General features: G+C 41.8%; 1 protein-coding gene across 1 annotated transcript in view; it reads left to right on the top strand.

The window, feature by feature from the left end:
- Positions 1-8,612: 8,612 nt before the first annotated feature.
- Positions 8,613-9,333, top strand: part of LOC128884636 (sodium/hydrogen exchanger 9B2) — a 96,266-nt gene continuing 95,545 nt past the window's right edge. The window contains exon 1 of the mRNA XM_054138144.1: positions 8,613-8,949. Within this exon, the coding sequence (XP_053994119.1) occupies positions 8,924-8,949 (26 nt within the window). The 5' untranslated portion in view covers positions 8,613-8,923. The remainder of the gene's footprint in view (positions 8,950-9,333) is intronic.

The raw sequence follows: 9,333 nt of genomic DNA, 5'->3' as shown, positions 1-9,333 counted from the left end.
ACACACACACACACACACACACACACACACACACACACACACACACAAATGGAGACACACACACATGGCAGTCCCACGTGCCACTTTGGCAGGCCAAGGAGTTGCGGTATATAGCTCACCCAGAAACGATCCTCGAGATTGCTCGTTTTCGAGGAGCCGCGAGGGGACCGGAATTTCCATTACACTAAAACATCGAGTGTCTCCGTGGTTTTCACGGCATCTGGCATCGCCGACGGTGCCAGATCCTCAACAAGAAATGCTCTGCTTCCCTGTGATCGAAACAGAGCGCGTCTTTCGCGAGCGAAACGAAAGGCACTGCCTCGAGGACGGGATCTTCTCCCAAGCCCGTTTTCGCCTACCTTTTACGCGATGTACACAGCATTCCAACTTGTCTCGCTGTCGATTTTTACTTGTTATTATGTTCGCGGCTCAGTCTCGCGTGGCGACGAGCACACGGTGCCGTGCCGCATATCGTTATCTGCCACGGCAAACTGCCGTTTTGGGTTCGGTGGAAATGCAATTTTCATGCAGGGGAACGTAATTTTTCTGGGTCATAGTAGTGTATAACACGTTCACTCACGCGTCACCCATTGATAAATGAAAGGTCTTTTCATTTAAGAACTAAATAAATTAATTTGACGAGTAAAGTGTCGAAAAAAATAAATCTGGTAAAGATTCGTGAACTTTAAACAGGTTTAAAATATAAAAGGAACGTCGTGATCGATAAAAACGTTGACCTATTGCTCCAGAACATCGAAAAAGGTTAAAAAGCGTTGGAATAAAACGGAGGAGATGTGCGGTTTAAAAATAAGAAGATAGAGGCAAGAAGGGTGGAAGGCATCGTAAATCAAAATGGTGGAGTAAGTAGGCGTGTATCTCGCGAAAGAAAAAGAATAACGTACGTTCCACAGCCTCTGTATCCATGTTCCTCTTCTACCGTTTCGTTCCTCCGTTATTCTTGTCCGGTTCAGTTGTTCTTGACACCGGTTGTGGATAAGTTTCGAGGATCTCGTGGTAATTATTGAAAATAAAATATAGTTTCACGTTCACGATTAAAATTCTAAAACATTAAGGCTATAAAATTGTTATATCAGAATAATAACAAAAGGACCAGAAATTCAGAAAAATCAGTAATTGAACTACAAACTTGACTGACATTTCGTCAATATTTTGTGAAGACTCCAAATTTAACGAAAGGTGAAAAAGTCTGTGGATAAGTCGAAGGGATTGTGCAGCGGAAAAATAAGAAAATGGAGGCAGGGAAGGGTGGAGTAGGTCGTACGTGAAGATGGCGGAGAAGGTAGGCAGGTAGCTCGCGGAGGAAAAAGAATAACGTATGTTCGCAGCCTCTATCTAGCCGTTCCTCTTCCGTTGCCTCCTCTCCTTCTGCTCGACGTCCTCGTCCTTCCAGTTGGTGGGCTTCGTATTGGCGTTTCGGTGGTCTTCCTTGCGGAGGGTGGTCGAAGCTCGAGCTTTAATGGGGTGCTTCCCGCCTCTTGAGGGCCAAGCCAACGAGATCTGCCGCGGGCTGAAGTATAATTAGTCATGCCATACAGTCCATGGCATAGACCGAGTGTACCGACAGATATATACCGGGTGTATCGCCGCTATAACACCGGTGACTCGAATGTAAATGAGCGCCGCGTGTGGAGCAGAAACGTAGCCGCGTGGGGCCACGTTGCTTTATATCGAGCTTGTCTTAGCAGTCGGCGTTTATTACCTCTCGCAGGATAATTGAATCGGGTCGCGCTTATTTCGGACGGGATCAAACTCACAATGAGCGCACAATGGAATCGTGGTAACACGACCCATTTCGTAGACGTTTGTTGCCGACTGGCGACTAATTTCGCCCTGCCACGAACTTTGTGGAACTGATTGCACAGAAGAAATAATTAACTGAGACGAGTACGGAATAACGACGCAATGGTTTGGATACTGGTGTCACGGGATAAAATATTTTTAAATTTTCTATGGAGGTATTTCATTTTCCTAGAATTATGCTTACATCTTGAGATTTGTTTTTATTTATTAAAATCTCAACTAATTATATTCTGAATTTAGATTGATTCTGAAATTTCTCATTTATCACGCTTCTTAAAGATGCATGATACATGATTACGCGTTAGCGCGCTGCAAAGCAAGGCTAGAGAGTTTTGCAAAGAGTGACTAATGTCCTCGTTTGCGCTGATTAATTACTGGATTTAAGTAGCGTTGCAAGATAAAGTACGAATAAACGGGCCGCGTAATGGTTATGGAGCGCTATCGATTAGAAATGTCTACCAGTATCGACACACGAATAACCATTATCGGGGAAAAAACCTGCGAATTGCGCCTTGGAATTTACTAGCGGCCTATCGACCGGATACCATTGCTTATTAAACGTTCGATTTTTCATCAAATTTAATGTTCCCTGAATTTTTAAACTCAATATTTTTGTTTCTCTTGAGAGCTACGCGTGCCAACATCCTTTGTTATTTATTTTTCCACAGTGTTGCGTGCTTCGATTCAATTTTTTTGTTGAAATGAAGCGTATCTCGATGGCGTTATGAAAGTCATCATCGCGTCACTGCGTCCCTGTTCAACGTTTCGGTTCCGTTGGTAAAAACAATCGGGAAAGCAGTCATGAAAAATAGAGGCGGCTCAAAACAAAATGTTTCCATGAAAGTATTTATTTCGCATACTACCATAGAATCGCGAGGACTGAAGCATTTGACGGCCGTTTACGAGCAACATACTGCGCGCGCTGCGATAACGCTCAGCTATGGATATCACCGTTTTATGATCGCGTGAGAGGCATTTTTTAAATAAAATCCTTGCGCTTTATGACCGTTTAAAGACTGCCTAGTGATTTTTATACGCACGGTTCGTTTGACAGTCCTTTGAATGGAACCCCGCTGCCATAAAATAAAACAACTGACAAATCAAAGAGTCGAGTTCAAAGTTAATTTGCAGAATTTTTAATGGAACGTTTATCGTTCTATCCAGTTGCATCTTAATTATGATTATTCATATCAGGTGTAGAAATTAATAACTTCTAGATCTTCGATTTAATTTCCACTACGGTGGATCTAAATACAAATTTTTTATTTAATTATACTACAATCCGATATACCGCAGTCTCGCTTTGCTCACATTTGTTGCGACGCTTGGTCGTGTTGTTTTCCTCGAATTTCGGATAATCTCTTAGAGCGATTTATACAAGAGGGGGAAATCCCAAGGTGTCGCAATTCCTTCGTTCAATCCGCGCGATCCGTGCGAACAAAGCAGCTCGCAGGCGAACGTCGACGAGGCTCGTTGCTCGTGCTTCAGCAGCTTGAATAAACATTTTCCTGGACGTGTTTCATCCCTTTTTTGTGACCCACAGAGAAAGAGAGAGGCTGAGAAGCCGTAATACTTTACTAAGACCGTACCTTCCCTTTACGATGATGTAAAAACCACCTTTGACACGAACTTTCTACACCGTACGATTACGAGGCAGTAGAATATTGTACTCGAAAGGTCATTTCATTTAAGGTTTCATGAAAACTTAAATGTGACCCTTTCACGACCAGAAGTTGCATGTATCGAGGAACGAGTCAGGAAAGTTGAACTGATTCACGAAAGAATAGATGAGATTTTGAATTTTTTTCAGAGGTAAATAATCAACCCATCAGGAGAATCTTTTATTTTTCACTAGTGTGGATGGGGAACACATTGGCGAAATCTGTTTGTCAGTTTATTCAGGGCTGTTTGACCGTATATCTGTAAATTATGGTTTCCTGTTGGGTCGATTTTGCGATTCAGGTGAATTACGTTCGGTGCATCGATTGTACAGCCAGCCGTTAGCAGCGTAGTTTGAAATAATTAGATAATACGTATACGTATCACATATTATGGGGATATTGGATTTACGTTACGAGGGTTTGTGGCTGAAGTGGAATTATTCTTGCAGGACTTGCACAGGATCTTTCACGGAATATAAAAAACTCGAGAGTCTTTGATTTCGTCAATCTTTCAAATTAACTCCTAAAGACTACTTTACATTTTTATCGAATTAAACGTTGAAATGTTTGGCTGGTAGATCGATATTATATCGATACATTTCATGAATCTTTGAGCTGTGTGTAATTTTTACTCGATGTGAACAAGATGGTTGATATCTTTGGGTTAGGGATGAAGGTAAAGAAAATTGATATTGGCATACGCTGTTTTTCTACTTTGATAAAGTGGAGCATGTCTACTCTAGTTGTCGCGAGTATCGATCACGGCGTATGGTTCCATTTATTTCGAAGCTGGGGCAATTTTCTGGATACCAAGAACAATTCCTTAAATAAAATTAAAGCGAGTACGAAATTTCAAATAATTCTTCTCTTTTTATATACATAGAATGTATTTTCTAGGTTGGTTATTTCTATATACGTTTAATATTTGTTAAATTCCCTTGATTTGCTGTTAATGTAACTATTCGTATCTATTTACCTCGAGTTACCCCTGATAATGGTCCAACAGTTAAAAAAAAACCGCTTCGTTAAATCGTCCGACAGTATCAGGTTAAAATATAATCTCTCTTTTCCGAGAACGTTAGTTTAATAACGAAACAGGCTCGCTTCCGGTACGCTCTCACGCCCACCAGTGACAATTTAACGAATGGGCTCCGAATCGGGAAAATAACTGGATAATCGCAAAGTGGTCGGTGAACGCGAAGGGGGCTCATTTCCAGTGCTTGGCCGATTCGATAAAAGCTGAGAGTATAAACTGCGCCCCTCGTTAGAGCTAACAAAGTAGATTAACGCGACCGATGGCGCTCCTGGCGTTCCATCGAGCCTGCCTCGTCCGCGACGAGAAGCTACGTCCGTCCCTCGACTTCCATTCGCCGCTATCAGGTATAACCGGACAAACTTCTCAAAATGCTATTTTCAGTCTCGTGGCGTTTACGTGCTGCTAAGCTCCGTCTAACGGAGTTCGAGGAGCTCTTGGCCGAGGTAGCCTTTGAGGGACGCTGCTCGCGGCTTGGAGGAATGCTGCTCACGCAGACGTTTCTTCTCCTGTGACGACTTCTTTAATAGCAGAGTAACGCACAGAAAAGATCCTAGAAAGGCTGGAGGAAGTTGGTCTTGGGTCGGTGCAGCTTTTTTTTTGGGAGGGACACCGGTAGAGATTTTTCTCTATCCGGAACGTCCAGGTTCTTTGAGATAACTTTTGGAAGGAGTTCTCTTGAAAGAGAAAATTGTTTTTGGGGCCTCGATCAGTGGTGAGCTTGAGGGAATGAAAATTTATCGACTTCCTTGGTTGTTTGCTTTTCAAATAACTTATGTTCTTGACGTAAAAAGGATTATGTTTAGACTTTAATAAAAGATTATATTTTCATCGAAAAATAAAAGAATATCGTAGAATACATGTAGTATAATTATTAAATAAATATTTCGATCCGAATTTGAGTACAAAGTACAAAGTAAATTATTAATGAAAATCAACGATACGGTACAACTGTTTCTGTGACTTTGTAAATTATTTTGTGAAGCCAGCAAGAAAGCTAGCCACGATTGGTGTTCAACTATTCAATTAACAACCCACTCTGCGAAGTATAATCGTTTCCGTGGTCGATACCAGTAAAACGGAACCACCGACGAGAGAGGAGCAAAAATGTCAATCCGTTCTGTTTCAGACCTGGAATGACGGAAGTTCGATAGCGTTAGATCGACATCGGTACTTCCCCGCAATTTATATCCCGCGAAAATGAAAATTCCCCTTTTCGGTTACATTCTTCCCCTGAAACGTCGGACTGCATCCAACGTTGGGGCGGTTCGACGAGCGTCGATTTTCCAAGCCGTGCACGGGGTGAAAATGAGTGATTACCAAAAATATATCTGGTGGTGGCCGCGTCCACGGAATGGAACGCTTCATTCGTCAAACGGGAACAATATTGGTCTGAATCCGAAGGACTCGCGCGCTCCCCCTTTTCCGCTCCAGATTACAATCTGAAATACGTCCGAGGAAAATTCGGTTGCTCCCTTTCTTTTTTTTTTACCACGAATTTTGTAAACGTCGCCGATGATCAACGTCGCTTCAACCGAGCGCCTCCGTCTGCTCAAATATCTACATATATAAGTATCGCGCTTACTACTATAAACAGTGTAGGCTAATAAATACATTCTATTTTTAACATTTTCTAAAAAAAAAAAAAAAGAACATCTTTCTGCAATATTTCTACTGTACTGTTATTTAAAATAATACACATTTCACCCTCTGGCTTAGGTTTTCTTTGATATACAAACTTGTAATCTTTTTCACATTTTTTCCCTAGTCATGTTGTTGATCTTAGCTGCTCGGAAGGAGATCCAATAAGCGCAAAATAACATCATCCCTCCTTTGGAAGAATATGCTCTCTCCCTCCTCTCTTAACCTCATTCTTAGGGAATGCCTCTAGAAGATAGTCGGTTCTCACAATCGATTTTGGTTTACCGCAGAATTCACGAGTCATCAGTGCCGATAAAACTTCCAACGACTTATCTATTTTACGTGGGATCCTCGGTTTCCTTCTTACTTTCTCCTCTCGCTTTTCTTTCTTTTTCTGTTTGTTCCATGCATCTCGGAATAAAATATCTAGGTCGGCTTTACCACGGTGTTCCAGTTTTGCAAAAGTGGCTCATGATTGGACTGCGGATGTTTATGCAAATTCATATCTTCGCGATACGAATAAAAAATATACGAAATATTCTCAAACCTAATATTTCACGTAGTAATAAAAGTCTCTAATCTACCGTTATAAAAATGTATATGTAAAACGGAGAAACGCAAGTTGGGTGTTTTTTCGTTCACCATACTACCACGCACAGATATCTCATACCTACATATAATAATGGCTCCATACTTACAATTTGGATCCATTCCAGTAATGGCGCCAAAACCACCAAACTTTAATTCTGTCTCAGCTCATTCTAAAAATATACGAAACGAACAATGGAAACGCGAGCATATTCGAGATACATTTTCGTAATCAGCACAGAAAGTGCTTCCCAACGATGTATTAATGCATACACTTCGTTCCTATAGATAGCCCGCAAATAACCACCTCCAAAACTGTCTATACTGCGCAGCAGTTTCTGCGAAACCCTGGCAACGGGTCTGGCCAAAATGTGCTTCATCGCTTTGATTTTTAATGGGAGATAGATGATATATGGAACACTTCTGAATTTTTAATCTTTCTAATCTAAAAATGTTAAGGCTCTTTTGCTAATTTAACGATCTATTTGAATGTTCATCGTTTTTTTGAATTGCATCAAAATTATGGTCACTATTATTTACTTTTTACGTGTTATTAAGAAACAATAGCCCCTTTCGGAAAACGCTTTGTACGTCTAATCCCCAATAATGTTCACTAATGTTTCGTCTCACGTGCATTCCCCTCTACGAAGGATTTATTTCCTCGTCTGTTTCCTCTTCCTTCTCTTCCAGGAGACCGAGTATCTCAGCAGTGCATCTTCCCCGACTGACATCACCTTGGACTATCTCGCCGTCGTATCACAGGAGGGTATCGATGGAATTTCACCAACATCGCCGCGAATCTTATCGGTTTTCCTGGCCGTTGCCAGCGGCGCGATTTCCAGAAATTCCCGTAGAATGTAGAATGGCCTGCGTCTTCGGCGTTCCTGCACCTGTTGAATTAGGACATCGATCGGCGGCTCCTTACGAGCAGATGAATGCCATTCGAGGGAAGGTGGGTCGTCTTGCTTCGACTCGGAGCTACTGAATAAAGTGATAAATTTAACAGAACACGAACTTCTCGACAGTTTTATCTGGTTCTTGCGTCGCCGAGACAATGGAAGTTAATGGTAACGCGATCGGAACGCGGTGGGTTAATCGCGGAGCGATGGTTGAGGGAATCTTCGCGACCTATTTCGATAATTAGTAAATGGAACAACGAATTTGTGTGAAGATGGAAATGATCGATTGTGCCTGGCTGTCGAGTCGAGGAATTTGTGTCGGTTAGGATATTTTAGACATTTTGGTTTCAATCATTTGTTCGATCAGAGGACACAGGAACATATTACAATTTCAAGATTATAGAGCCCAGATGATTGCAATAACTTATATTAGATTTATGGCGTTCTTGGGTAACAGCTATATTTTATCATTTTTATTATCAATTATATGCTGTCCAACATCAAGGAACAAATGGCTACAAAAGAACGTGAGCGGAATGGCGATCAAGATCTATGGCGTATGAAAAATATTAACGAAATCTGTGCCAATTATTTAAACGAACCGTGTTAAGAGAAATGCCGGTTTGAAAATTTCGACCTTGTCCATTGTGCATGCGAGATCGAAGGCCTTCTGCGGCGCACATTTTCGCGGTCGGTCGAATTCGCTTGAAAAAATTAACGGAGACGAATACGTGGCAATACTTTCCGACACATTGCTGTAATATTATTTTAATCGAAGGAAAATAATATTTCGTATTTAATTACAGACAGTTACAGACAATTTATTTTTAAACGTTTGCGCGATTACAGCTTCGTCCCATTCAGGTCAAGAAGGTAAAAAAAATATATTCGCGGTTGAAAGTTCACAGGTAAACATGTCATGCGTATCGATTGTGTCTCGTTTGTGCGTCGCTCAAGTCATATGGTTGTTAACACAAAGAAATATTTCATTGGCCGCGGGAATCGATACAACGTAACGCCATGGCATAAGCGGGAACGGTGTACGCGGGTGCGAGGCGCGCGTCAGTGTAAATCGTGACAGCATGTCGATCGGTGTCGTTTTGTTGCCCGAGCCTCTGGAAATAAGTATTTGATTCCACTTTCGTGTTCCACGCGGTCGAAATAATGCGTCACGGTTTCTCTGTTCAGACCTCGGTACTCAAGTGCAGCGGATTCGTCAGAAAGCGCGGAAATCACGGATCCAGTGCGTGCGTCTCCGCGAGACGAACTGAAAGGAGGTTATGGTCTACCTGTGGATAGCGGAGGAGTGAGTACTCGACGCCTTTCATCGACAATTTTCTTTTCTTTTGCTTGATTCAACCGACTCTCGATGAGATATTCTGTCAAACGTTTATTTTGCATATCGTTCATTCCGTTACTTATGGTATACGTTTTGTTGCGATCGCGAACCTGTTATGAAATAAGGGAAAGAAGTGTTTATTTTGTATTTTCTGTCGTGTTTTTTTCGGCAACCCGAAATTTCCGCGTTTGTGAATTGAATGTTCCAAGTTGGGGGCGGGGGGAGGGGGCGATGGTCGCGGCGCTGAATTTCAAATCGTTCGCAGCGACCGCTAGTGAAATTGAATTCTATGAATATTTGACGCGTTCTTTAGCCCTAACTGTGCTTCGATTTTCGCATGTATGTACGCGA

The sequence above is a fragment of the Hylaeus volcanicus genome, chromosome 1 (assembly GCF_026283585.1).
Source record: "Hylaeus volcanicus isolate JK05 chromosome 1, UHH_iyHylVolc1.0_haploid, whole genome shotgun sequence".
NCBI lineage: Eukaryota > Metazoa > Arthropoda > Insecta > Hymenoptera > Colletidae > Hylaeus > Hylaeus volcanicus.
Note: the sequence above shows the minus strand (reverse complement) of the source record. Positions and strands in the feature narration are given on the sequence as shown.